Source organism: Numenius arquata, chromosome 2 (assembly GCF_964106895.1).
Source record: "Numenius arquata chromosome 2, bNumArq3.hap1.1, whole genome shotgun sequence".
NCBI lineage: Eukaryota > Metazoa > Chordata > Aves > Charadriiformes > Scolopacidae > Numenius > Numenius arquata.
The window spans coordinates 92323708-92348764 of NC_133577.1; the positions used below are offsets into that span (position 1 = coordinate 92323708).

General features: G+C 43.2%; 1 protein-coding gene across 1 annotated transcript in view; it reads right to left on the reverse strand.

The window, feature by feature from the left end:
• TRHDE (thyrotropin releasing hormone degrading enzyme) overlaps window positions 1-23297 on the reverse strand; it is a 215325-nt gene extending 192028 nt beyond the window's left edge. The window contains exons 1-2 of the mRNA XM_074168551.1: window positions 22477-23297; window positions 16683-16956 (exon numbers count right to left, since the gene is read on the reverse strand). Of these exons, the coding sequence (XP_074024652.1) occupies window positions 16683-16956; window positions 22477-23297 (1095 nt within the window). The remainder of the gene's footprint in view (window positions 1-16682; window positions 16957-22476) is intronic.
• Window positions 23298-25057: the final 1760 nt, after the last annotated feature.

The window sequence follows — 25057 nt, forward strand, 5'->3', positions numbered from 1 at the left end:
TTATTATATTGCAAATAGGTACTGTGGAGACACAGCATCCATGATTACAGAGTCTGTGATTCCACAGTCAGCTATTCGAAAAGAAAATTCCAGCTTGCAAACAGTTTGCAGATGTTAAAGACTACATTCATTAAAAATACATTGTCAGATCCAATCGGGAACAAAATGCAAGTTTGCAAAAGTCTTTCAAAGTTGTTGTGGATTCTTTTATGTGTTTTGATTCCAGTATAGGCAGATTCTAAAATGAATTATGTTTCCATTGTGCATCTCCCGCAAACAGTGCAGCACTGTGCCAATGCATAATAATTTGAAATATTATTTGAAAATAACACATAAAATGTATTTTTATTATTTCTTTTCATAAAATGAAACTGATAAGTTTGTTAAAATTATTTTTTATAGTACTTTCAATTACAGTGTTACTCAGTCACGTAAATACTACCACTATAGCCTATTAATCTCTCTGGCAACTCCACTTTCACCACCCAGGGGTTCAGCTGCCTGCATGCCAAGGTGCAGCTCTGGTATTGCCTCACTCTGGAACTACTGAAGGAGAGCTATGAGAAAGTCTGAAGGCAGATAAAAACATTAAAGTTACAGAGGTTAAGATTATCCAGACAACATCATCACTAGCTCAGTGATTCAAGAAGAAAATGCCAACACAAAGGCATAAAACCATAGAGGGAGCTTAGCTGGCCCCTCTCAAATCATCACCTCCGGTCATCACCATCATCAGTGTCATCAGAACTGCTGGAAGATGGCAGCTCAGCAACACTGAAGGTCTACTGAAGGGAGGATGCAGGACAGCCCTTTCTCACCAGCCAATGCCTGCCAGGCCAGCAAAGATTGTGAGCAATGATGAGCACACTAACACCAAGCCTCATAGCTCGTTAATTCCTAGGTATCTTTTGTGTGTGTCACCAAACAAATAATTGTTTACACTGATAAGGTGAATGTATCCTGCTTGCAGAATTTTTTTATACCCAGCTCAAACAAACCAAATCAGGGTTGTTATAGGCCTTACCTTGGCAACAGCAAAATTCCATAATTGGCAATGCCAATAACTGAGCAGACACTGCACATGTAAGTCACACTGATTCTTATGACTTTACAAAATCAGGACGTCTATTTCCCTTGCAATCAATTAATAACAAAGTCATTTATCTTTATATGAATACAAGAATGAAATACAAAAAGGCATGCATTCTACTTAAGACACTGTCTGGGGTTAGCCATACTGGGCAATTGTGCATTGCCAAGCACTGATTTGATTTTCATTATACTGCACTGACGGCAAAGTCATTTATCTTTTTTCAGCTCCCAGTCTCCCTTTATCTTTTTCATATGCTTCTGTATTTTTCCTCTATCCTGCAGTGTTGCTGAATGCTGATGAGCAGAAAATGGTACAAAACCGCAGACAGTCTCTTTCAGATTAAAAGTTCAGGTATGGAAGGTCCAACTTTTTCCATTTTGGAGTTCCCAAAGAAGCTGCATATTTGGCATTGTCCAGCTATATAAAGATCAGTTAAATACTTCACTAGCTGTCTTTCTCTAGAATAGAGAGACTTTCAAACAATGACATGGTGTTTCTTTCATGGTTCTAATGTGCTCTCTGTTAAGAAGAGAAATTATCTTCCTGTCACTGCAGCCTTGGATGTTCTAATAAAAAAAAAAAAAAAACCCATAAAGTGACCAATGCAAAAACACTTTTCCACATATCAGAACCACAATTTTACAGTTTTTTTTTTGCATTCAACTTGTTACATTTGTAGATTACTAGCATTCCATAAAAGTCAGGAAAATTGAAAATATAAAGAAGAAAAAAATCTTCCTAGTGTTCTAGTACTTAGCCTTTAAGTGTGTTAGCATCTCACCAGGGATGTGCAAACAACTGGCTTTTTCAATTTATCAGCTCAATTTGCCATTCTTAGTTTGTTAGTATTGAATCAAGATTGCCTTAATGCTCTTGCCTACCAAAACAAAAGCAAAGTGTTTAATGTCATGATTAGACACTACATTCCTCTTGGAATAAAGCAGAATATTTAATTTCCTAAGATTTGTACAAAAAACAAATATAACAGAATTATAGTCAAAATACTACAGCTTATGATTAGCGATATGCTTCACAAAGCCAACACCTCAGATGTCTTTCAGGTCCTAAAGGTCTCTATGATATACATGTCTGCATACAAGATGGTATCTGTACCTCCACTGTCAGTCAATGGAGGTCTGTTCAATGGAGTTAACAGAACCTCAACAGTGATTCAGAATATTCCAGAACAGATACATCTACATCAGATCAGATGACACTGACTAAAATACACTCGAAGTGTTAAAGATGTTGGTCAACTTCAGCATAGCAATTGCTAATATTACTAGACTTCTCACCCAGCAGTGACCTGACCCATAATTACCTATGACTTCTGTAAACAACTTTGAGATTCTTACTCACCTCTTTAGGCATGCATATTATCCCATTGTTAGAATCATTTTCAGCAATACTTTTCAGTAAAGTTCCATCAAAGTTTCCTGACATGAAACAGAACATGGAACTGCCATTGTCCTGCTAATCATGAACTCTTCTGCCACACCAGCAGAGACAAACAGTAAGGAATGTGTCCAGAACCGACCTGGACATATAAGCAGAAAATCATAGAATCATAGAATGGTTAGAGTTGGAAGGGACCTTAAAGATCATTGAGTTCCAACCCCCCTGCCATGCGCAGGGACACCTCCACTAGAGCAGGTTGCTCAAAGCCCCATCCAGCCTGGCCTTGAACACTTCCAGGGATGGGGCAAAAATTGTGCAGTCTGTACAGAATTACTCAAAACAGTCATACGTACAAAACGCTGCAGGCGAATCTCATGATACTGAGAGGCTGGTTGGTAAAGTGGCAGATGAAATTCAACACTGGTAAGTGTAAAGAAAGGCAAACTGGAAAAAATAACCGTAACTATACATACACAGTAATAGAGTCTAAATTAGCTATGGCTCAGGGAAGAATTCTTGGAGTCACTGTGGGTAGTTCTCTGAAAATACCAGCTCAGTGCTCAGCAGATATTCAATAGGCAAACACAGTGCTACAACTGATTAAGGAAAGAATAAAACCCAAAACATTATTATGCCACAGAACAAACTCAAGCATATAAACTTTGAGTACCGCAGGCAGTTGTGGCACCACCCCTCTCTTTCACTCAGTGTTTCAAAACAGGCACAGTGGAACTTAAAAGGCACAGAGAAAGGTGATAAGAATAAGAAGAGATGGGAAGTGAATCCCCTACAAGGAGAGATTAAGTACTTATGAGTTCTGAAAAAGGACAGCTAAACCATCTATAAAATCAGGACTAGTACACGAGAAGTGAATGAAGAACAACCAGCCACTGATCATCACAGCAAAAGAAGAGGGCAGCCAATGATGATGTGAAATAAATGTATTTAAGTAAACGAAACACGTAAGTAAAATACAGATCTTGTTGCCACCAATTGTCACAGAGAGCAAAGTGCAACAACTTCCAACACGGATAATGTACATTCACAGAGAGCAGGTCCTTTGGAGGCTATTAAACCAGTGGCCCATGTATAACTTCAGGTCAGGACCACTGATAGCTGGAATCTAGAAGTAATACTCCACTGGTTGTCATCTCTAAACTGGTCTCCATATAGGACATGGTAAAATATTTTCTGCCATGGCAATTCTTACAATAAGCATCAGTTTTTTTGAAAAGACAAGGAAAAAAATATATTTCAGTGTAATATAACACATGACTTGAAGGCCACCTCTGGCTGTGAGTTCCTTGCACAGTTCCACTTCCTAGTGGGTAATACAGGGGTTTTTTTTCTCCAACTATTGTAACCAACGCAGTTAGACTCCAGGAAATAACTAGTAATGGGTTCTTAATAATCAGGAAGGTGAGGTATAGACAGAGAAACAGTAAAAACATCTTACCCCTCTGAAGGGTCTCACTTGTAATTCACACATACCAAGCACCTGGCATTAACTTCTTCACTGGAGTAATAATGAGAGCAACTTGGATATGAAAGACACCTCCACGAGTCAGAGAGGCAGAATACTTTCACAGACAGTTTTATATGGCTCTTACTCCACAGTTATGATGGCATATCACTAAAAAGGACAGTCACACATTTCCTCCTCCTCCCAAGTTAGATCCACAGACTATCCACACATTGGGTGAGACAGTTCGGTCAAAAGTTTAATAAATGTTTTCGTTATTTTCCCTTTGGATTATTGCAGCGAACAGGCTCACTGTTTAGCCACAGATCACTAGTTCTGACAAAAATAATATGGTAAAAGTGTGCAGGCGAGGGTGGGGGGAACAATCCTGCTCATTAGGAGCCCTCAGCTATGCTGTTACATACAACATTAAATTGCAACCTATGGTTCAGCAACATTATTTGGACTTGGACTGCTGAATGAAAATCACAGAAATCCTTGGACTTGAAAGACTGCGAGTCTGAAGTGACTAGATGCCACAAAGCAGCCACTGAAGAAAAAGGAAAAGGATATGAAAATCTGTGGTTAAGGGTTGGCAGGTAGGGGGGAGCTTGTCCAAGTTCAGGTGACAGAGCACAATAAACGTGGAAAAGCACTTCAACACATAAATGTTTATCATAACTGCTATAGTAGTTCCAACTTAATGAAAACACCCCAGCATCAGTAAGTCTTCTCTGCATTTGAGAGGAAGCATCTTTCAGAGCAGATAGATTCTGCAGGGGAATCAGTTTTGTTCTTTTCTGGACTTCCTCATGTAGGTACTGCAAGGTATCATTGTACCGGTGAGTTCGATTAGGGAATAGACTGTATAATTAACTGTATTTAAATAATTTATATGCTGCTAAAGCATATACGGACGTACAAAGCAGTACTCAGGATATTTCTTCTTAGCTATCAACCCCTGAATAACGGAATTATGAAACCAGGCAACTCTACACTACCAGCTGCACTATGATTCACTGATCCTTTTTATCCTCACAATACTTCATGGTAGTGTAATCATTCCTAGTCATGTGTGACTCATCAAAGTATTTTGTAGTAAAGACAAATGTTATAATATGCCCTATTGTAACCATGCAAATTACAAATCTTCATTTCCATACCTAAATTATGCTTTCGCTGAACTTTTTCTGCTGCTCAAGCAGCTCTCACATACAAGCTAGTTAGGCATTTCAAAGTTGCTTTGTAGCAAGGAGTCCCAGGCTTTCTGAGAGGTGGCCTCCTTCATCTCCTTTCACTTTCTCAAACCTCTTCATGCTTTCACTGTTTTGAAAAGGTTCTTAACTCTAAGCTACCACCATAAGGAAACGTGTATGCCTCACGTTTCCTTAATGTAACTTGACTTGGCAGACAAATTATACAATACTTCCCACAGCAACTCTGAATGACTGGTCCTCTGTGGATCATCACAAGCCAAGCGATACGGAGACACAAGGAAAAGTTTCAAACTTTCTTTTTCTGTGCCAAGATATCATACTCCCAATGAATTCATATTTCTACTATCTTGGGGCCTATGAATTTTAATATACTCATTGCTAGCCCTGTCCACAATAGATCTAATATTTTTAAGTAAGAAAACTTAATAGAGTCTACTCTATTTCTTAATCTGCTGCATATTAAAACTTGTTAGAAACTGATCATCAGGGTCAACAGGTGACTGCAATGTAATTTTAGAACTGCTCATATTAACTGCCTAAATTTCCAGTTCAGACCAAATGAGCTTGGCTCAAGAATAAACATTAAAGAGCTCCAAGGAAAGGAAAGTATAACCTTATGGGGTTTTTTTCAAACCAAACAAAAGAAGGAAACACCACTCCACATTTCGTGGGTATAACAGCAGATCACAATAAAGCATACTAAGAATCACAGGCCCCCAGAGAGTCCTAACCAAACCTCAAACTGAGGAAGGTCTCAGGTTCCAGAAGAAAACCCTGCTGTGTACTCCTTCAAAAGAAACAAAGGGAATAGAGAAGAAATAATATACATCCCTTTCCCAGTAGGACCTAGAACAGCAAGAGTTTTTAAATTCAAGCACAAAGGCTAACATATACTTTATATGCATCAAAGACATACTCTCTGTGCAAGCAGATGGAGAAACATTTGCAGGGATACAACCTGAGCATGGGATGACAGGAGGCTTCCAAATAATGGAAGAATGCTACTACTACTTTTGATGGTGCTTATCGCAGAAAGGTGATACAGTAAAAGTACTATGGACTGAAATATATCAGATATTCCCTGTGATCACTCTGTTCTTCTTCTCTAGAACTGCATATTCAACACATTTAAACATATGGAGTTGCTAAGGAATAAAAACCAAAGGTTAATGAAGAGAAGAAAAACAAGTTTGGGCATCAATCCCTTTCCATTACCTGAATGCAGTTAGCAGAATTTCAATAAGATAAGAATTATTCCTTTAGTTGGGGTGGGGGAAACTTATGTCTTCTCTGACACAGCAGGAGTCAAAAATATTACTATTTATTTTGTGAATGCTTATGCATTCATACATACAACTTTAAATGAAGCAGTACATGTTATCCCTCACTGACATTCCCACATACAGATTTGGGCTTCTATCTGTATTACTCAGGTCAGACAAAAAGCTATCAAACTTTCTCACCGGGTATAAATCAGTCTCCTTCCTCCCCCTCTCCCCATGGTATTTAAAGGGTAACAATAACCTTACTCCAAAACAGCATTGTCAAATTTTAAGCATATAAGAACACTTTTCAGTAAAACAAAAAGCAGCCCGATGTATTGCTGTTCAACCACAGACTGTGATTTAATTAGCCACAGGACTGGAGAACTACAAGAAACACATACGTGGTATGCGAATGATTCAGTAGGTATATTTCTTTCTTTGAAATTAATCCATAGGAATCCACTTCCATTCTTCCTCCTTCACCTTTTATTCTTTTCTTCTTTTATCTCCTCCACCTTTTATTTCCTCCTTCTTTTACCTTTATTAACTAAGGTACTGCTTGCTGTCCTGAGGATACAAACTCTTAATTGAGGTTCCAAGCTGCTGTGACTACCAAACTATCTGTTGCTCTCAGGAAAGGGAGGGTGAGAGGGAAGAAAGCATGGGTACCCACAGAGGCCCCCCCAGTAAATGCTAATAACTACTTGCTTCTTATCCCCTCCCCCACCGTAGTCATTTTAAATAAACTCTTATTCTTCTCGTTCCGTCCCACACTGCCACACAGCTCCACACATGCTGTGAAACAAAACGCATCGCTAAATATTTTTCAGGATAATCCACTGTGGGGATAACTTTTTTTAATACACTTTAGGTCATTTACCCTTCAAAGAGAAACATAATCTGCTTTCAAATTATGCTGTTCCAAATAAGAAGATAACAAGCTCAGTTCTCATCTCTGGCTGCTCTTCCTATGTCTCAACAGCACACAGCAGCCAGAAAGCTGCCAGACGGGAGCAGTGGAGGATCTCCTAGCGGCACCATTCAGTGGAACCAGGCCAACGCAGCTGGTTCTCTGCCACCTGTCCCCACCCCACTGCACAAGAGGGGTGCCCAGAGGACAGGGCCACGTGCCGGCCTCGAGAAGTTGTGCAGTCACAGCAGCTGCTGCGAGATCGAATAAACTTGAGAATGAAATCAAGAGTCATCCGGGCTATCTCCACAGCTGCATAGTTTGCCCTGTGCAAATCACACCCTTGGAGAGTAGCAGGGATGTGAAGCCAGTTTGTGACAGGCTGGACCCTGGAAAAGCTCGTTTACGGTATGAACCTGTGCCGTTCTGGCATCTGATAAAAAAATCTTCCGAAGAGGTACCTGAAGCATGAAAGCACCCCACTGGAAGAATGAGTCTTGTTAACCCTACAGACATCCTCATAGGGAATCAAACAAACAGACTACGTCCTCTACTATTACCAATGGGGGTAACACCACAAACCATAGAGCCTTTACTCAAGGCAGAAAAAAATACTGGGACAAAGGCAAAAATAAGATGGCATTTGTGCAGGCTCTCCAACACAAAAAACTGAGACAAAGGCAAGCCTAAAAGGTGAATGTTACAGATATTTGACTGTCAGAAAGGGAGGGGTTGGTCTGGCAATAGTTAGGAAGCTCTGAAATGAGTGGTTACTTTCCCACTACTGGCTATAAAAACTGGGAACAAATAGGCTAAATTTCTTTTTCCTGTATGAAAAATATGATTAAAACTTACCTAAACTCTGAAGAGAGACTGGTCTATAAATAAATAAAAGTACACATCCCTCTCCTCCCTCATGAATACTGTACCTGTCACTCAACTAGATGTCAACTAAGCCACCTGCCTCAGTAATCCATTTTTCACTGCACAGAGCACAGTTACTATGGTAGGTATATGGGATAACACTGGTTTGACTGACAGATGTTCAGGCTGTGAAGGAATGTGTTCACCTTTACGTTGTCCTGAGGTGAGATACCGCCTACAGATTACTTGGCACTTCATTTTTGCTTTCATAGCAAGAGCATGACTCTTACGGAAACATGTTAATAGACTCTTGCTACTTCCTTGGATGTCAAAAAGCAGAATTCATATTGATGCCAAGGACAGAAACCTTAACGAATAAGTTAATGAAGTCAAATATGACAGCAGAACATAAGAGGCACAAAGAGACATGAAAGAATGTAGTACAGAAAGCAGAGCACAGCTCGAGTGTTCAGCCTTCACTATGAGTTACATTGTCACAGTACGTACTACTACGCACACGCTCATCAGTACATGAAAAGAAAAGGAAATAGAGTCTTTTGTCCTTCATCTCCCTCCTTCCCCTGCTTATAATGTGAGAAATGGGAGGAACTATAGGGAGTTCGCGCCACTCTCCCTTGAGCAAATGGCAGGGAATGAATGGAAAGTACTAAGAGTCCCAGATTTTTCTTTCTTTTCATTAGCCAGAAGAGACCCCAGATGAAGCAATGCTCTTGAACGTATGGAATTGCAATCAAGACCCTGGCCTGATACTCGTCAGAACAGCAATCACAGGTGTTGCCTCTCTCTCTGCTCCCTGTAGGCCATAAGCCTACAAATTAGCCATAAATTAAGAATATATGCTTTTTGAAAAAGTCTTCTTGCTACTACATAGAAAGTTCAGTACATCACTGCCACCTTACAGGTGATCTTCCCAAGCAAAACCAAAACAAAACGTTGTTCCTTGTCCTGGTTTGAGGGACATTCCCAAACTAAAGTCTTTCAACTCAATAATATTATTTCTAGAGTGCATTGCAGAAAGTTTATGTTAACAAAATAAACATCACATTTAAATACTGCGTGTACTACAAGTGCTGACAGACAGCATTTTTTTTTTAAAGGAGTAAGCACAATACATGTACAGTGTTTTCCTGGTGCATTCGACTTGCAAATTCAACCAGAAATCAATAACAATGGATTGCAAGTTTGCAATTTATGTTTTTAACAGACTCCCTGGCATATTCAGTTTAGCATGGATGCTGATCACATAGGTTTTTGTTTGTTTGTAGCGTATTTTGTAGCTATAGTATTTAAAAATTAATAAACTAAAAGTCATTTTCAATCTACAAACCTGAAACAGAATGGGTAAACAAATATTGATGCAGTGAATCTGAAAAAGCTACGATTTCTTTGGATTACTAATGCACTATATTACAGTTCCCCACTTAACTAAAACAATTCACAGTAGTAAGCACTGAACTGAGTAAAAGGTACTTGTAGAACCAGCCTTTCTATTGTTACAGAGAAAATTTCATACAAGCAAAAGAAAGCATAAACACACCTATCCGTGTTCATGTGTGTGTGCTTTTCTAGCTCAGTATAACTGCATAACTCCCAACACATTCTTTATAATATGCATTTTATTTTTAACTGTTTGATGAAAGCTATTTTGGGGAGTGCGACATTTGTAATGAAGACCAAAAATGAACGGGTATCACCGTATCACTATCAGAGCACCATTCCAGGACATATAAACGTTACAAGCCTGCATCACATCAGGCTTCAGCAATATGCTTGGTGCTTCCTGCATTAGCTGCTATCTGTTTATCAGATACACGTGTGGCCTCCCAGTGGTAAGTGGTGGGCTAACAGAAGCTACTTTTCAGGTACAGGTGGGCTTAGAAAGTAAAGCTCAATTCTGGAGCCAGACTAAATTCAGGTTGCAGAGGAAGAAAACTTAATTTTAATTGAGGACTAATTCTGCTTTTGACAGCTAAATCATTCTGCTGTAACCAATTTGCTCACCCACAAAGAATTATCTGGTGTATAATTGCTTCAATACTGATTAATAAATAATAACTGATGGAGAGACTTTGCTGGCAGTTAATAACCAGCAGCTGAAGAGAGGGCCTAAGGCACAGCCTCAGGCCTTTAACCCAGGTAGTCATTAACTGACAGAAAATGCCTGGTCCTGAGGTCATTACTGCTATTACATAAAAATGTTAATACATTTTTTCAAATACAGAATAATTTTCTAAAAGCTACAGGCTGAACTGCACAGGCAGTGCAGAGTTATTTTAGAGAGAACTGATAGCTTTGGTTTTTTCTAGCTGCTAACAAATCATGGAACCCACTGGGGAAAAAGTTATTCTGAATAGTTGTTCAACCTGATTTTATTTTTTTAGACTATTAATGAAAGTCAGCTCTTCAGTCTCCTCAGCCTGATCACCGCACTGAAGATGAGGGAAAGCACAGCCCAGCTCTCCAGCACCTCAGCGATTGCTAGAAGAACTACACTACCTCCAGTTATCTTGTCTTAAGGACAAGTATAAAACCATGGTGCCATGGTGCTAAATGTAAACTAACATGAGATGTTGGACATGAACTGATTCTGACCTAAGTTTGCTTACATGACTCTTTTTGCTAGCCTCTCCTGGGCCAAAATTATTTTTCACTTGTGCAGAATCAAGTGACTCTCTGTGTGATGCTGAGCCAAGCTGAGTGAGGCCCCCAAACACAAGCCTAAGAGAATTCAGTGCTGGGACATTTATGCAGGCTCTCTGCAAGCCAGAGAGCCCTATGGAAATAGTAATTATCTTATTTTCCTTTGGCCAGATTATTCCAGCTCCTCCTCATTGGCCAGGATAAACTTAACTGCACCGTAAAGTATTGAATTAAGATCTTTACTAACCAGGAACTTATAATCTCTAATTACATCTTAGATAAAGTAATACCAAAACAACAGCAGTGCAATAAAGTTTGGCCTTATTGTGTTATGACTCTTCTCATAAGATCTTTCTTAGCCTCAAGGTCTTTCTCTGAAATTACTCGGCACTGATGATTCTACAGTAATGTTTAATATAACTGAAACCAAGACATACCCAGTTGTAGAGGTCTCTTCAAAGCGTAACATGCATGGATTCAGCCAGCCAGTGGAGGTCCTAACCTGAGCAGCTGACCAAGCTGTGGTCAGGCCCACACTCAGCCAGTCCCGCAACATATGCTGCAACCATTTTGGAACAGGAGCAGGAGTAGCAAAAGTGAAACCACGCAAAATTCTTCTGTCAGCACTGCCTTCCATCGGCATTCCTCCTCCCACTCACCACCACCCAGCCAGATAGCCGCTTCCTTTCACTGCTGCTCACTCCCATCTGCTCTGGCACTGCCTGCACTTGCTCTTCTAACCCCTGCACCCACAACTCCTCCTGGCTTCACACCTTTCCACGCACTATTTTTCATTTTTAACAGATACACCACCTGAGAAGAGCCAAACACTTTAAAGCTGCCAGTTGGCACTTTATTTGCATACCTATCTCCACATCCCATCCACAGCAAAAGAGAAGAATGGTAAAAGATGAATCTCCCTGAAACATCTCTTTCCAGCAGGGCATTCATCTCCACTGACACGCTCTGCTTTGTCCCTGAGCGCTCACTCCTCCCACTAACTGAGAAGAGAAAGAATTAGCAGGAAAAAAAGGAATTAAAATAACTTCTGAGACAGTAAGAAGGTATGTGCACCTGACAAAGGAATGAGAAACAGAGGGTTTGGAGAAAGGAAGTACAGTTAAACATGTACAGTAAAAATAAATCCAGACAGTGGAAAAATGAAGTAACAATAGTAGGAAAAGACCTGGTGGATTGAAAGCACAGGTAAAGACAACAATGAAGGAAAGAGACGCAGAGGTGATGTGACAGACATTACAATCCAGTCAGCAATATTTTGCTTTTAAGAATTACTGACAATGAACATACATAAGAGGTATGATTAGGAAACACAACATATGAGCAGTAGTAAGCAAGCATATGAAGGTGAGTTTTCTGGATTATTGTACTGTGAAAAGATGACAGTACACAGATCCATGAATTTCACAAACTACAGCTAGCACAACTGCTAGAGCCATATGAAGATCAGCTAAGCCTGCTCATAAGGGCATCCCTCTTCCTTCAAGACAGTATTACCTCAGGCAGCACCCTGGTAGAATTATACTGCTCCCTAGTCCACAGCAGCATGGATGACTGCACCACAGTCCTTTCCGCAGGAATCAAGGCCCTGCCCAAAGGCAAAGGCAGTTGCAGTGATTTCCTGTAATCCCAGGTGAATCTGAACAACATATTATATCTGTAATGCATATAGAAAGTCAACTCTGCTTTTAAATTACCTGCTCTGGAAGGGATTCTGATCAGACCCATACGGAGACTGAAGAGTTATGCTACTGACTCACGTCCACTGAGCTGTACTCCTAGAAAAGCACTGCTTAATTCCCCTTTCCAAATTCATTTTAGTATACAGACCACCTTCATGTCTGCAAGAATTATATAGGATATATCAAAATTACTATTTTGATTGGATACCTAAGCTTTCCAAAAGCCAGTTTCTATTTATAACTTGGTATGTATTTGATTCTCGCACTTAAGTTAATATTAATTTTGAGGTCAATGTCATTCTTCGAGAAAAAATGACCAGCTAGCACTTAACCATTTTTGAGGACTGCTTTTAATCTCACCACTTTTTCCTGTTCCTTGGGGAGTTTACCTACCCTTGACCATAGCATTTTAGTAAGATTGGTCAGCTGGAAGAGAAGTGAAATTTCCATCATTAGCAAGCTGTCAAAATTTGAAATGACAGCTCCCTCCCTCCAAAATGTTTTGTGAACCTAAACCACGTCCACGGAAGTGCCAAAACAAAAGCAAAAGTAGGTGCAAGCTGAAGTCTTCTAGGTGTCTACCATGTATCTACAAAATAAATACAATATATATTGCATTAATTGAAGAACGATTCCCCAATGCAAGAAATTGCCTATCAAGATGCTACAATATGGAGGTTTGGTTAACTTTCCTGAACATTCATTTTTATAAGCAAACTTACTTTTATCATACATTTAAGTTCATTGCCATGGATACAGGAGCAACTAAATTTTAGTGAAAAAGTGGCTCTGGAGGAAACCAAGAAGTTTACAGTGGTATGTGCCAGGATTCAGATAATTTCAAATTCACTCAGTAGTGTCCATGAACTCCTGCTACTGCAATACAAATGACTCAAAAAGATGGATTACCTCAGCAATTCATCTGAATGAGCACAGCTCTGAACTGAAGTGTTTGCCGTGAGTTCATACCCTAAAAGATACTCTTTCAACAAAACTGACCAAGGTTTAAAGATGATCAGATCACAAATGGACTGAAAAATAGCAAGATATATTTAACCAATAACTCAGTGTAAACTATTTTGGTATTCTGGGGTATTAACAGACCTCTGTGATACAGGCATTATAAAAAACAAGAGCTAAAACTCTAGACTAACTGAACAATTTTATGGGATAAGAAACTATCTCAATCTATGTAGGCATTTGGTCTTCAAGTCTTTGCAAAGATTACCTACTAACTTGCATAATTTTTTGGCAAAGTTCTGTATAGTGGTACTGGCAAGCTAGTAGAGTATACATATGTATGTCCTACACGTGCTGAACCAACAGACTCAAGCATCAAGACCCATCAGGCTTCAGTAGCCACAAATTCCTAACAAATTAATACTTAGGTTTTCTTGTCGGATTCCTGTTAAACCTAAAGTCCTGAGAACAGTTTTGCCAAACACGAGAACAGCAGAATATTATCAATTATTGTCTATAAGGCATGAGAGTCCCTCTTTTTTCATGGTATCAAACATGCTCAAGCAGCAAAAGTCTAAGCTCTGAATAACAATAAAAGAAAATGAATTAAAGAGGAATTAGGTTATGTCTTTCAAAATGATGGTCCTGAGGTCCATCCCCCAAGTTCCATGTATTTGCTTGCACCAATGTTGGAAGCTGAACTACTTGCAGCTCTTTCTCAGATGAGTCTAGGTCATTTCAAAGTGAGATAACAGGGTAGTATTACATAGGACAAACTTGCAAGTGTTACAAAGGAGAACCTCAAGTAACGAGTGTTTTCTACAGCTCAAAAATAGAAGGCCATTCTTAGCTTAAGACTAAATCCTTCAGCAGAAGTACACTACAATGAAAATCATCAACTCCTACCTGGATAGAAGTCTGTTTTGGTACTGGTTGATAGGGAGTAAGAAATGGCCTGACATCTCACCCTGTTCTATTAGGCCAGTGAACACCCCTCTTTATCAGGGAGCGTAGCGATGAGTTTTAAACTGAAACAAGGTAGATTTAAATTAGATATTAAAAAAATATTCTTCACTGTGAGGGTGGTGAGACACTGGAACAGAGACATTGTGAATGCCTCAACCCTGGAGGTGTTCAAGGCTGGATGGGGCTTTGAGCAACCTGGTCTAGTGAGAGGTGTCCCTGCCCATGGCAGGGGGGTTGGAACTAGATGAACTTTAAGGTCCCTTCCAACCCAAACCATTGTATGACTCTACAACTATTACAATAGCCAGAGGCAATCAATTCCTCGTCCCAAGAGCAATCCCTCGTTTAATCTGTTGGTAGCAACTAGATGATCTTTATGGTCCCTTCCAACTCTAAAAATTCAGTGAAAATTCAGTGAAACACTAAGAACGAGGCATCCACTTCTCCCTCCTTTCTTTGCCTTGGAACTTGTGAGGTTCTTTTCTAAATTAACTCAGCTCACTGAACTGACAGAGAAACAACCTAGCCAAAAAAAAAAAAAAAGAAAAAAGAAAACCGAACAAAATCAATTCCACAAGCCCAAAAGCTTTCAGCCATCACAGGTAACCACTAGGACTGCAAGCATGGCCTCAGCAGTTCCCACCTCCTTACACTCATAGGTTAAAGCATCTCAGAGATCCACTTCCTAGCCATGCTTTCCCCTTGCCTTTCATGGGGCCAGAGGGTACTGTCATCATCTGCTGCCCATGGTATGAAAGGGCTGTAAAGGAGTGAAAGGCCATTGGTGTCTTGCCCAGCTGTTCCAGTGACAAAACCAAGACTTATTTTCTGATCACTTCAGTATGGCGTAAAATGGGAATGCCAGTGAAGAGGACTGTCCTGGGTCCACCCTCCCTCATCTTTAGCACAGACCTGAATCTGTACTAGGGCTCTCACAAAAAGCTGGATCAGAGAACTGATTTGGCTGAAAACTTAACCACATTTTCATTTGTTTTTTTCAGGTCAGTTTTCAACCAGATCATATGGTTGTACAGGGCTGAAGGCTGGCGTGAGGAAGGCCAAAAATACCTTGGGTTCAGAGAAGGTGGGTTCAGAGAAGGTGGGATCAGCTCCCTCCACAGCAGCTCAATGCTTAGGCTAACTAAAAGTGGTTATGGAGATGTTTCCTGATCTGATTAGCCATGGAAGGCAGGCCTGCTGTCCTTACTCATGCCCCCAGGCTACAGCAGAAAGTCATAAAGCATTTGCAGAAGTGTAAGGTAAACACCCCCTTTACTCAGGCACTGTCATGGTTTGGGCTGGGCGGGCCAGTAAAAGAAAACTGGTTCTGTTTTACTTCAAACTAGGACAGGCACTCAGTTTAAACTGCTGCCTGGCCCTCTGCTTTCAGAACTAGCTCTGTTTTGTTATACAGAGTAACTAAGAAGGAAGGGTTTCTCTGGATGTTCACCTCAAAAATCGAGATGACAGCACTGTGAAATATTCTATTAAGCTGACAGCATTTCTCATATATGTTTTGGCTTGTTACACAGTTCTGAGCTTGATATTTGTAAACAAAAACAAAACTGACATAAATAAAGGATTTTCTCTCTTTTTTTTTCATGGCATAACTCCTGGAACTGTGCCATATTTGGAAACAACAGTTCCAGAAAGTTAGCGCTTTCATCAACCTGGACCTCCACAGGAAGTTGATAGGTTGTAAAGTCCTGTCCTAAGACAGAATTTACTCAGGAGCCTCGTGAGCTAGCACACAGCACACCAAGGGACATGTCAGTACTGAAGGATAGAGACTGGAAACCCTGCCAGTATTACTGCTGTCTTTTAATAAATAGTTCCACAAACACTGGTATTGAAAAGGCCACAGGAAAAACAAGAGAAAACTTCCCAAGAAAACCAAGGTGAATTGAACTGGCACATTTAAAAGCTTGAAATTTCATCAGACAACCACACCTACTAAGTTAACCAGTTACAAAAAGCAGTAGACAAACTAAAAATGTTAGACAAACCTTCAGAAAAGGTCCCAGTATATAATATACACAATACATGCTATCACTAAATAAACCGGCAAATTTTAGGAATGCTAATCAAGAAAGTACTTTTAAGTACTTGATGTTATGATCCCTCTACAAAAAGCGAGGGTTTTCAAAACAACGAAATGTATTTGATACAACATTAGAAATACTTACAACTACTCCACTCTTGGTGACAGTTTCCCGGTATGTAAAATTGCACACTGCCCAAGCTAGGTAATACGTAGACATGAGAGGGGTCTGTGAAAAGTGATCTGTAACCCATCCATCTTCTTCAAAAACAGAAGTTTCAACTGGCATGTTAGACAAAGATAAGTAAGTTGCTTGATGTCTGATGCTGATTTTGAAAGTGGCCTTATAGATAGGCTCGTCGAAGCAAGGAAAGGCTTTTCTGGCATGAGTAGGAGAAAACTGCGTAACACCGAGAAACCTAGAAAAGAAGGAAACAAAAAAAAACACAAAACACACAAAGCAATTACTAACTCTGCACAGCACTTGGTTCGCGGATATACCATATAAGACACTGCTTGAATATAGTGGTCTAAGGCGGGGAAAAAATAAACTATACAAGCTATGCAGTGTTTGAGCACTGCTTTATCACTTTCTTACTACCTGTGCTGCAATGCAATTGATATAAAGTAATGGTCTACAAATGTACCGGTTGCATGTAGGTCTGAAACACACTACTATACAACACTGCCGTGACTATGCAAGTCCAAAAAACCATTCTGCGAGCTTTGTAGAATTACAAATATAAGCAAATGTTTAAACAAGCAGAGAGAGTAGTTCATCATTCTTCTACACATGTTTTTCTTTTCTGGTTTATTTTATAGAGAACAAATTGATGTTCTCGGTTAATGGGTCAAATTATTAAAAGATCTGTGAAGGAGGAAAAGACATTTGTTATGCCACTGTAGAGAATGGGGAGGCTTTAGTTTGACAATAAAATCTATAACTGTTTTTTTGGAACTAAAGAGATTTTAATCCAGATAAAGAATAGGAACCTTTCTGCGTAGACACTTATATTTACACATTTGGAGAAAACCCATGTGCAATGATCTCTTTGCAGAAAGAAGCAGCTACACTTAAAAGGCTGAATTATTGGTAAGAATAATTTCTGGAGGCATACAGGAGAAAATGACAACTATGTAACTGTATAGGTAGCACATATGTAGGATTTTTGAGTGGTATTGATTCACATCTCACTTTCCAAGGTTCCATCAGTGGAAATAACCACGCAATTTTAGATACCAGGTAAATATTTATCAGAATTTTAGAGGTTGACTAATTACCTGTTATTCCTCTGAGGGAAGAGGAGAGGTGGATAGATTTGATTTAATGAAAATGGTGGCACCTATTATTAATCAGTCTATAAGCATTACTCTGCAGTATGATACCCTCTAATGCCAAGGGAGAATAAAATAAGTAGCCCATAAGGAAAATAAAGTATCTAATTAACTTTTTCTAAAACTTCTTGGGTTTTATACATATTTTGGAGCATTATTTTATAAAAAACGATGAATAAATAAACTTCCTGAAATGTTACACTTTTATTTAGCCATAATGCATCCATGTCTGCTAGAACTAGATATATGTTTTGCAGTGAAATTATCACTTATTTCAAATAAAGCAAATTTTTTAAAAACTTGAAATTTTTTTTTTCACCTCTGAAACAGTTACCATTGGTCGTTCCTCTGAAATAAAAAGCCTTATTTAGTTAGTAATTATTGAAGGAATTTATCATATCACATTTTTCTTGTCTCATTATAAAACATGGATTCCTAAAATCATAATTCTGCATATGGTTTCTAAATTTAAGGTTAAAAGTTGGTGCCAGGTATTCCAGTGTAAATCCAGAAAAAGTCCATATTATCAGTGAATTTGCACTAGTGCAACAAAGCCAAATCAGCCAATTAAGTATGCAAAGTGTTTCAAGTGGACCTGATTCTGCATTCTAGGCACACTCTAAACAGCTACAGACATCAACAGAAGCTGCAAGTGAGCACAGAAAACTGTACTGGCCTGTTATTAATAAGGCAAGAATGATGAACTTTCCTCTGGAATTAACAATTTTAATGAGCTCAGACATACATGTAAATGCATACTTAGGGAATACTGTATATATTCTGACACTCTAAATAAAGGAAGCCTCCCACCACCACCACCAATCAGAGATCCTATCAGTAGTCTTTTAATACTTGTTATGTGTTAGGCCATTGAAACAATCCCTTCACCAGGCTAATAAAACCTGGTAAACTCTGCAGCTTCTGTATTCTCACAGACCGACAGATATATCCACGTACACATAACTGGGAAAGCACTGGGCAGTCAATATTTCATACTAAAAATACATCAACTACCAATAACAGTGATATTTATAACGTGTGCATTACTATCAAATATCAATTTGCTTGTTGTGCCATAAAGCAAAACAAACAAAAAGTTACAAACTGCTTCCCAAAGACTAAAGCCTTACTCATGTTCAAAAAAAAAAAAAAAAAAAAAAAAGAAATAACCCAAAATATTGTCTATTTCTCTCCCTGTGTTAGGAGGAAAAAACAAACAAAACTTCTATAGCATGACAAAAGCGAAGAGCAGGCTAAGTATTTCATCCACCTCTCTACACACTTCTCCAGGCACTGACATTTTTATCTCCAATTCCCCAAAATATCACCATAAAAAGTTGTGCTTCTGGGAATGACAGCCTTGCAGCCTGTCTTCTCAGTGTACCCACAGCAGTAATTTGCAGGTGTTTTAATTCCACCTCATCTATTAAAGGAAGACATGTGTTTCCTCAACCACCTATCTATTATGACATCTCAGTTGTTATAAGATGGAAGAATATGTCTGTTTATTTTGTCTGCACAATATATTTTTTTTTCCTTTTCATTTATGCCAAAGTTTGATGTTCATTTAAATTATGCATGCGTATTCTTATGGTACTCTCCAGTAGCTCTGTATTAAATGTTTGTTGATTACTGTCAGTAAATTCTGGCCCATAATGCACAGTAAATTTGTAGCATATCAGTTGCATTTTACATTTCAATAAAGTAGCAAAGATTTCAGTAAGAAAATAAATACTTTTATGTGGATATCAACATTTCAGGATGATTTATGACTTTCACCTGTGGAGACCATGGAAAATGAACTAACTTTATGGAAAAAAAAAAAAAAAGTATAAAGTGAAGGCATTACTATGTTTACGAAGCCTCACAGTTAGCCAGAGTTATTCAATCCTCATATACAACAAAAGTGAAAAAAATGATGGTTTAGACCCTTTTATAGCAACCGCTACTCCAACGATGTTGCTGTATTTTAATCGAATATAAAGATGTCAGAAAGCTAAAGTCCTGCTGGAACATCAAGGTCTCTCAGAGCATGAGAGAAGCCTGTCTACCTATTATAGTAGAAGCAGCCCATATTTAAGGACTACAAATGGTTATATGTCTTACATTAAAAATGAGTTACTAATCAAAATGAAAATTGCTACATTGCAAGAGCACGCTCTGAACAAAGAAGTTCCCTGGTTTAGAATGTGTATTATTTACTTCATACTGTAGTGAGTTGTTAAGCCTGTGACAGCTGAAAAGGAAAAACACCACTTCTATTAAACACCTGAAACTGTAACCACGCACCGATTACAGTTTTAAAAACATTTTACTGAAAGAAATATAAGTGAGCTGGTGTAAAGAAAAAAAATGCCACTGATTTCAATACAACAACGCTACCTTACACAAGGTAAGGATCTCGCCCAATAGGACTTTATTCTAGTGTATTTAAAAAAAAAAAAAAAGGCAACTTGTATCTGAAAAGTTACACAAAGAATACCAGGAAACATTTTACCATCGCCTTTCACTCCATGTCCTAAGCTAGCTTGGTGATTCAAAAAGTTAATACGTCTTTTGTTGCTGTTGTTGTTTTTTAAATCATAACTGGGGCATCAGTATTGAAGTGTAATACAGTAACTCTGGAAAAATGTCACTGCAACACCTATTTGACAGTTCAATTATTCCTATACAAAGTCTAAATACAAAAGAATACCTGCTTAAATATTTTCTTGCATTTGTGAAGTGCATTATACCCCCTGCTGTCAGCAGTATTTTGTCTTCTGATTTGCCCATTTCCATGCAGGTCTGCAAGAACTCCCGATTACCCCAGTCATTCACTCCTCTGATAAAAGGCACTTTATCTGCATCTTTTCCTACAACCATGCTTTTCCAAATTTCCATTTTATTCCACTGCGATGGCAAATCGCACAAACTTAATTTTAATCCTGCTTGCGGCTCTAGCATCAGGCAGTTTAAAATTGGTAGTAATTGTCAGCAATCAACAGTAACAAAAATATGTTTTAATACAAGGATTGTTGATTTAATTGAGTTGGTGAGTGTTATTTTTCTGTCCGACTTTTTTTGCCCCATGCTTTCAACTATAAACTCTTGGCTTCACAGTACAAAACAGTAAGATTCAGGAAGTGAGAACCTCTCACTGCATGGATGTTTCAAGAAAGGAAAAGTTGCCCAGGAAAGTTGTGGATGTCTCATTTCTGGAAATGTTCAAGGCCAGGCTGGATGGGGCTTTGAGTAACCTGGTCTAGCGGGAGGTGTCCCTGCCCATGGCAGGGGGGTTGGGACTCGATGATCTTTAAGGTCCCTTCAAACCTAAACCATTATACAGTTCCATGACAGCTTAAAAACAAACTAATTCTAAAATGATAAACCGTGCCAGAACTATCAAGAAGGCTATCCCGTCTTTGTACTACAAAGCCTGATTGTGGTTAGATGAGAAAACTACTATAAAAAGAAAGAAAAAAAAAAAAAAAAGTCTCCGTAACTACCTGGACAGGGGCCTCCATGGTGATCCTGCCTATCAGAACAAGGGACCCAAGGGCTACAACAACGAGTAAAAACAGATCAACACCGAACCTTGTTCTGCATGAAAACAGCGTGCGCTGACCAGGTCTGCCCTGTCACTGGGTGAAAATCTGCAGCGACCCAGTTGCAGCAGGTGGCATAAGCCTATTCCCGCTATGTTAAATCACACCCCACCGCCTTTTTGTTTCAAACAATGAAATAAAAGCACAACGGCGGAGAAGTTCCGCTCCCCTAGGCGCTGCTATTTGCGACCTGGCAAGGCTGTGTCACACGGGGACACCAGGTGGCTGGACACGGCGGGAGTGTTTATTAAACAGACCGGGATTGCCCCCGACAGGGACAGCGCGGGCGGGCTGTTTCACTCGTGTCACCCTTGGAAGTTCACTCGTTACCACCGTCCGTTCCCAAAAGCCGCCCCAGGGGCACCTCCCGACGGGCAGGCGGTGCCGACAGCCCGCAGCCTTTCCCCCGCCCCGCCCCGGGCTGAGGCGGCGGAGCGCTCCGCTCACCTGCCGGTGGCCCCAGCTAACCTCGGCCCGGCACGGCCCGAAAGCTGCGCCCCAGCCCTGACCCACCGAGGCCGCTCCGCCCGCCCCCAGGGCCTGTCCCCGCTCCCCACTACGCACCCCCTCAGCCCCGGCCGCTGGGGCGGAGCGGGGAAGGGCCAGCGGCCCCCCAGAGGGCCTCGGCAGCTCCGCCTCCCCAGCGCCAGCCCTCAGGAGCGGCCGGACGGCGGCGGGGACCCCCGGCGAGGCAGCCGGCGGATTGATGCGAGGCCCGGCCTGCGCTCAGCCACCGGCCGGGCGTCCCGCCGCCCTGCCGGCCGCTCCCCACCCGGCATCTCCCCTACCGCCACCCCCGACCCTCCGCGGCAGCTCCGCGCCCCTCAGCGCGCCGAGGAACCGCCGGTGCCGGCCGGCGCGGAGCCCCGCGGCCTCACCCGCCTGGCGGCGCCGCGGCACGCCGGGTCCTAGCGCCGCCCCGCCCGAAGTTCGGCGCGGGCTGGCGCGGGAGGGGACGAGGAGGGACCGCCAACTTCGGTCCCGAGCGGAATTGAGGCGGCGCGGCCGCTCCGCTACCTTCTCTCGCCGTGCAGGACGTAGGAGCTGCGGAAGAAGCCCAGCAGCTCGTTCTCGATGAGGGCGTTGTAGATGATCTTGAGGTTGTAACTCCTCTGCACCTCCAGGCTGCGGCTGAGGACGACGACGAAGACCTGGGTCTGGGGGTAGAGGAAGGAGCGGGCCACCCGCACGCCGCCGGCCAGCTTGTCCTCGGCCACGCGGACCGCCTCGATGTGCATGCGGTGGGCGTGCAGCACGATGTAGCGGCTGGCGTTCCGCACCTCCAGCTCCACGTTCACCTCCCCGCTGAAGGTGAAGTTCTCCATGAAGGCGCTCAGCATCAGGTTGTAGTGCAGCGGCCGCAGGTGCCGCGGCAGCCGCGGCCGGGCCCAGGGCGGCAGCTCCCGCCGCCGCTGCCACTCCTCCTCCTCCTCCTCCTTTTCCTCCGCCGTCGCCTCCCCGCCCCGCGCCTCCGCCTCCTCCTCCGGCCGGCCGGGGGGCTGCCCCACGCCGGGCGGCTGCCGGGCCGCCCCCGAGAGGCTCCCGTTGCCGCCGGCCCGCGGCGGGCCGTCGGCGGCGGCGCCGCACTCCTCGAAGCGGACGCTGAGCAGTACGGCGATCATGGTCACCGCCAGCAGCGCTAGGATGGAGACGGCGAAGACCAGCACCAAGCGCTTGTGCACGGCGATGTGCCGCTCCGTGGTGCGAGGTCTCGGCCCCGCCGCCTCGGCCCAGGGGCCCGGCGGCAGCCCCCGGCTGCCGTTCCGCAGGGCGGCCTCCTCCTCGATCATCATGGGGGTGACGGGCGGGCGCTTCTCCCGCTTCTCCTCCAGGGCCATCACGGCAGCGCCGCCCCCGCCTCCCGCGGGGCCGCCGCCCCCCGAGGGGGCCCCGAAGGCATGGGAGGCTCCGAGGCAAGGGGGCCCTCGGCCCGGGGGGGACGCGCCGCTGCGCAGCCTCTCACTTCCCGACGATCCGCATCACCCTGGCCGCCAGTAGCCCCGCCGGGGAGCGACCCCCGGGCGGGGGAACGGGACGGGACGGGACCGGGCAGGAGCCGCCGCGGGCGGGCGCTCCCCGCCGTCCGGCCCCGCGCAGGCAACTTGTGCGGCTTCCGCGGGGCAGCTCAGCACATGCCGCCGAGCGCACCCCGGCGCCAAGGAGGAGGGCTCTGCCGCCCCGGCCCCCCCGCTAGCGCCGCCGCCCGCAGGGAGCTCGCCTTCCCCCGCGCCCCGAGCCGCCGGGGCCGGGGTCGGGCTCCGCGCCCGGCCCCAGCAGCGCCCGGGCCATGCGCCTCCCGCGCCGCCGCGCAGGTCGGGCCGCCCCCGCGGGGTTCGCCTGGCACCGGGGGCGGTGGCACCGGACAGCGGCGCCGGGCCCGTCCTTCTCCTCCTCCTGGCGGGGCCGGCTCCGGAGAGTCACTCCTGGCGGCTCCTCTCTTATTTTGTCTTTTCGGTCTCCTGCAGGTACAGAGCGCTCTCCCGGCTGGCTCGGGCAGAGGCGGCTATATATAGGCACCGGGGAGAGGCGAGGGAAGGGATGGGAAGGGGGGAGAGGCGGGCAAGCCCCGCCGCCCCTCGGCTTCAGCGGCTGCTCCGGCTGCCGGCGGTGACGGCGGCGCCCCGGGGGAGCGGGCGGGGGCGGGAGGCGGGGGCGACACGGGGACGAGGGAGGCTTTTCTCCGTTGTGTTACACGCGGCGGCTCCGGGGGAGGTCGCTGAGGCGGCGGCGGGAGCCCCGGCCGGGGCGGGCGGAGGGCGAGAGCCGGGCTGCGCCGGGGACGGGGCGGCTGGCCGGCTGCAAAGCCTCCGAGCCGCGGGACTTCCCGGGATTTTTCGCGTACGAGTGTGCTCGCCACATAAATATTGAGCGCCGGTACTGTGTCGTGTTTATATAGACTTAATACAGAGCCGCCGACTCTGCGTTTGGACGACAATAGCGCTATCATACTAACGCGGGGATGGAGCCGAAAAAAGGATAAATACTCCTACTTAAATCAAGAGGATTAATATGCCGAGAAAAAAAAAAAAAATCACTCTGTAAGTGCTGGCTGGGACTTTCAGAAATCCCCCTGCCGTTACTCCGCGGCCCCAGGACAGCCTCCTCACTCCTTCTCCCCCTCCTGCCCATGCTGCACCCCGCCTCTCAGTTGGAGGGTTTTAAGGATGTGTTAAATGCTGCCTTGGGTAATACACCAACACGTGGCTTGAGTAGTCCTAGGAGCGAACCCCGGTCTGGAAAGCCAAATTACTGAATCTGAGTCCGCTTCATCCACCTGCCCTCAAACTTGTGCACATGGGGACTGCAGAAACACAGAATACACAGCGGGGATCTAGATCAATGTCTGAAAGCATCCTTGTTCCCCTTATTGTGCTTGCACACTTCAAAAACTCTCAGTTCATTTTCTTTTTTGAAGCTCTTAGCTCCAGTCTTGTAAGCAGTACAGATGCGTTTATCCATGGCACTCAGTCCTGTGGAATCCACAGGAATATATGCTGTACGTCAAGTTAAATGCGTACATAACAATTTGCAGAATAAGGGCCTTACTTTCCGTAGTGAAGAAATGAGGAAAAAAAAAAAAAAATCAAGCCCTACACTT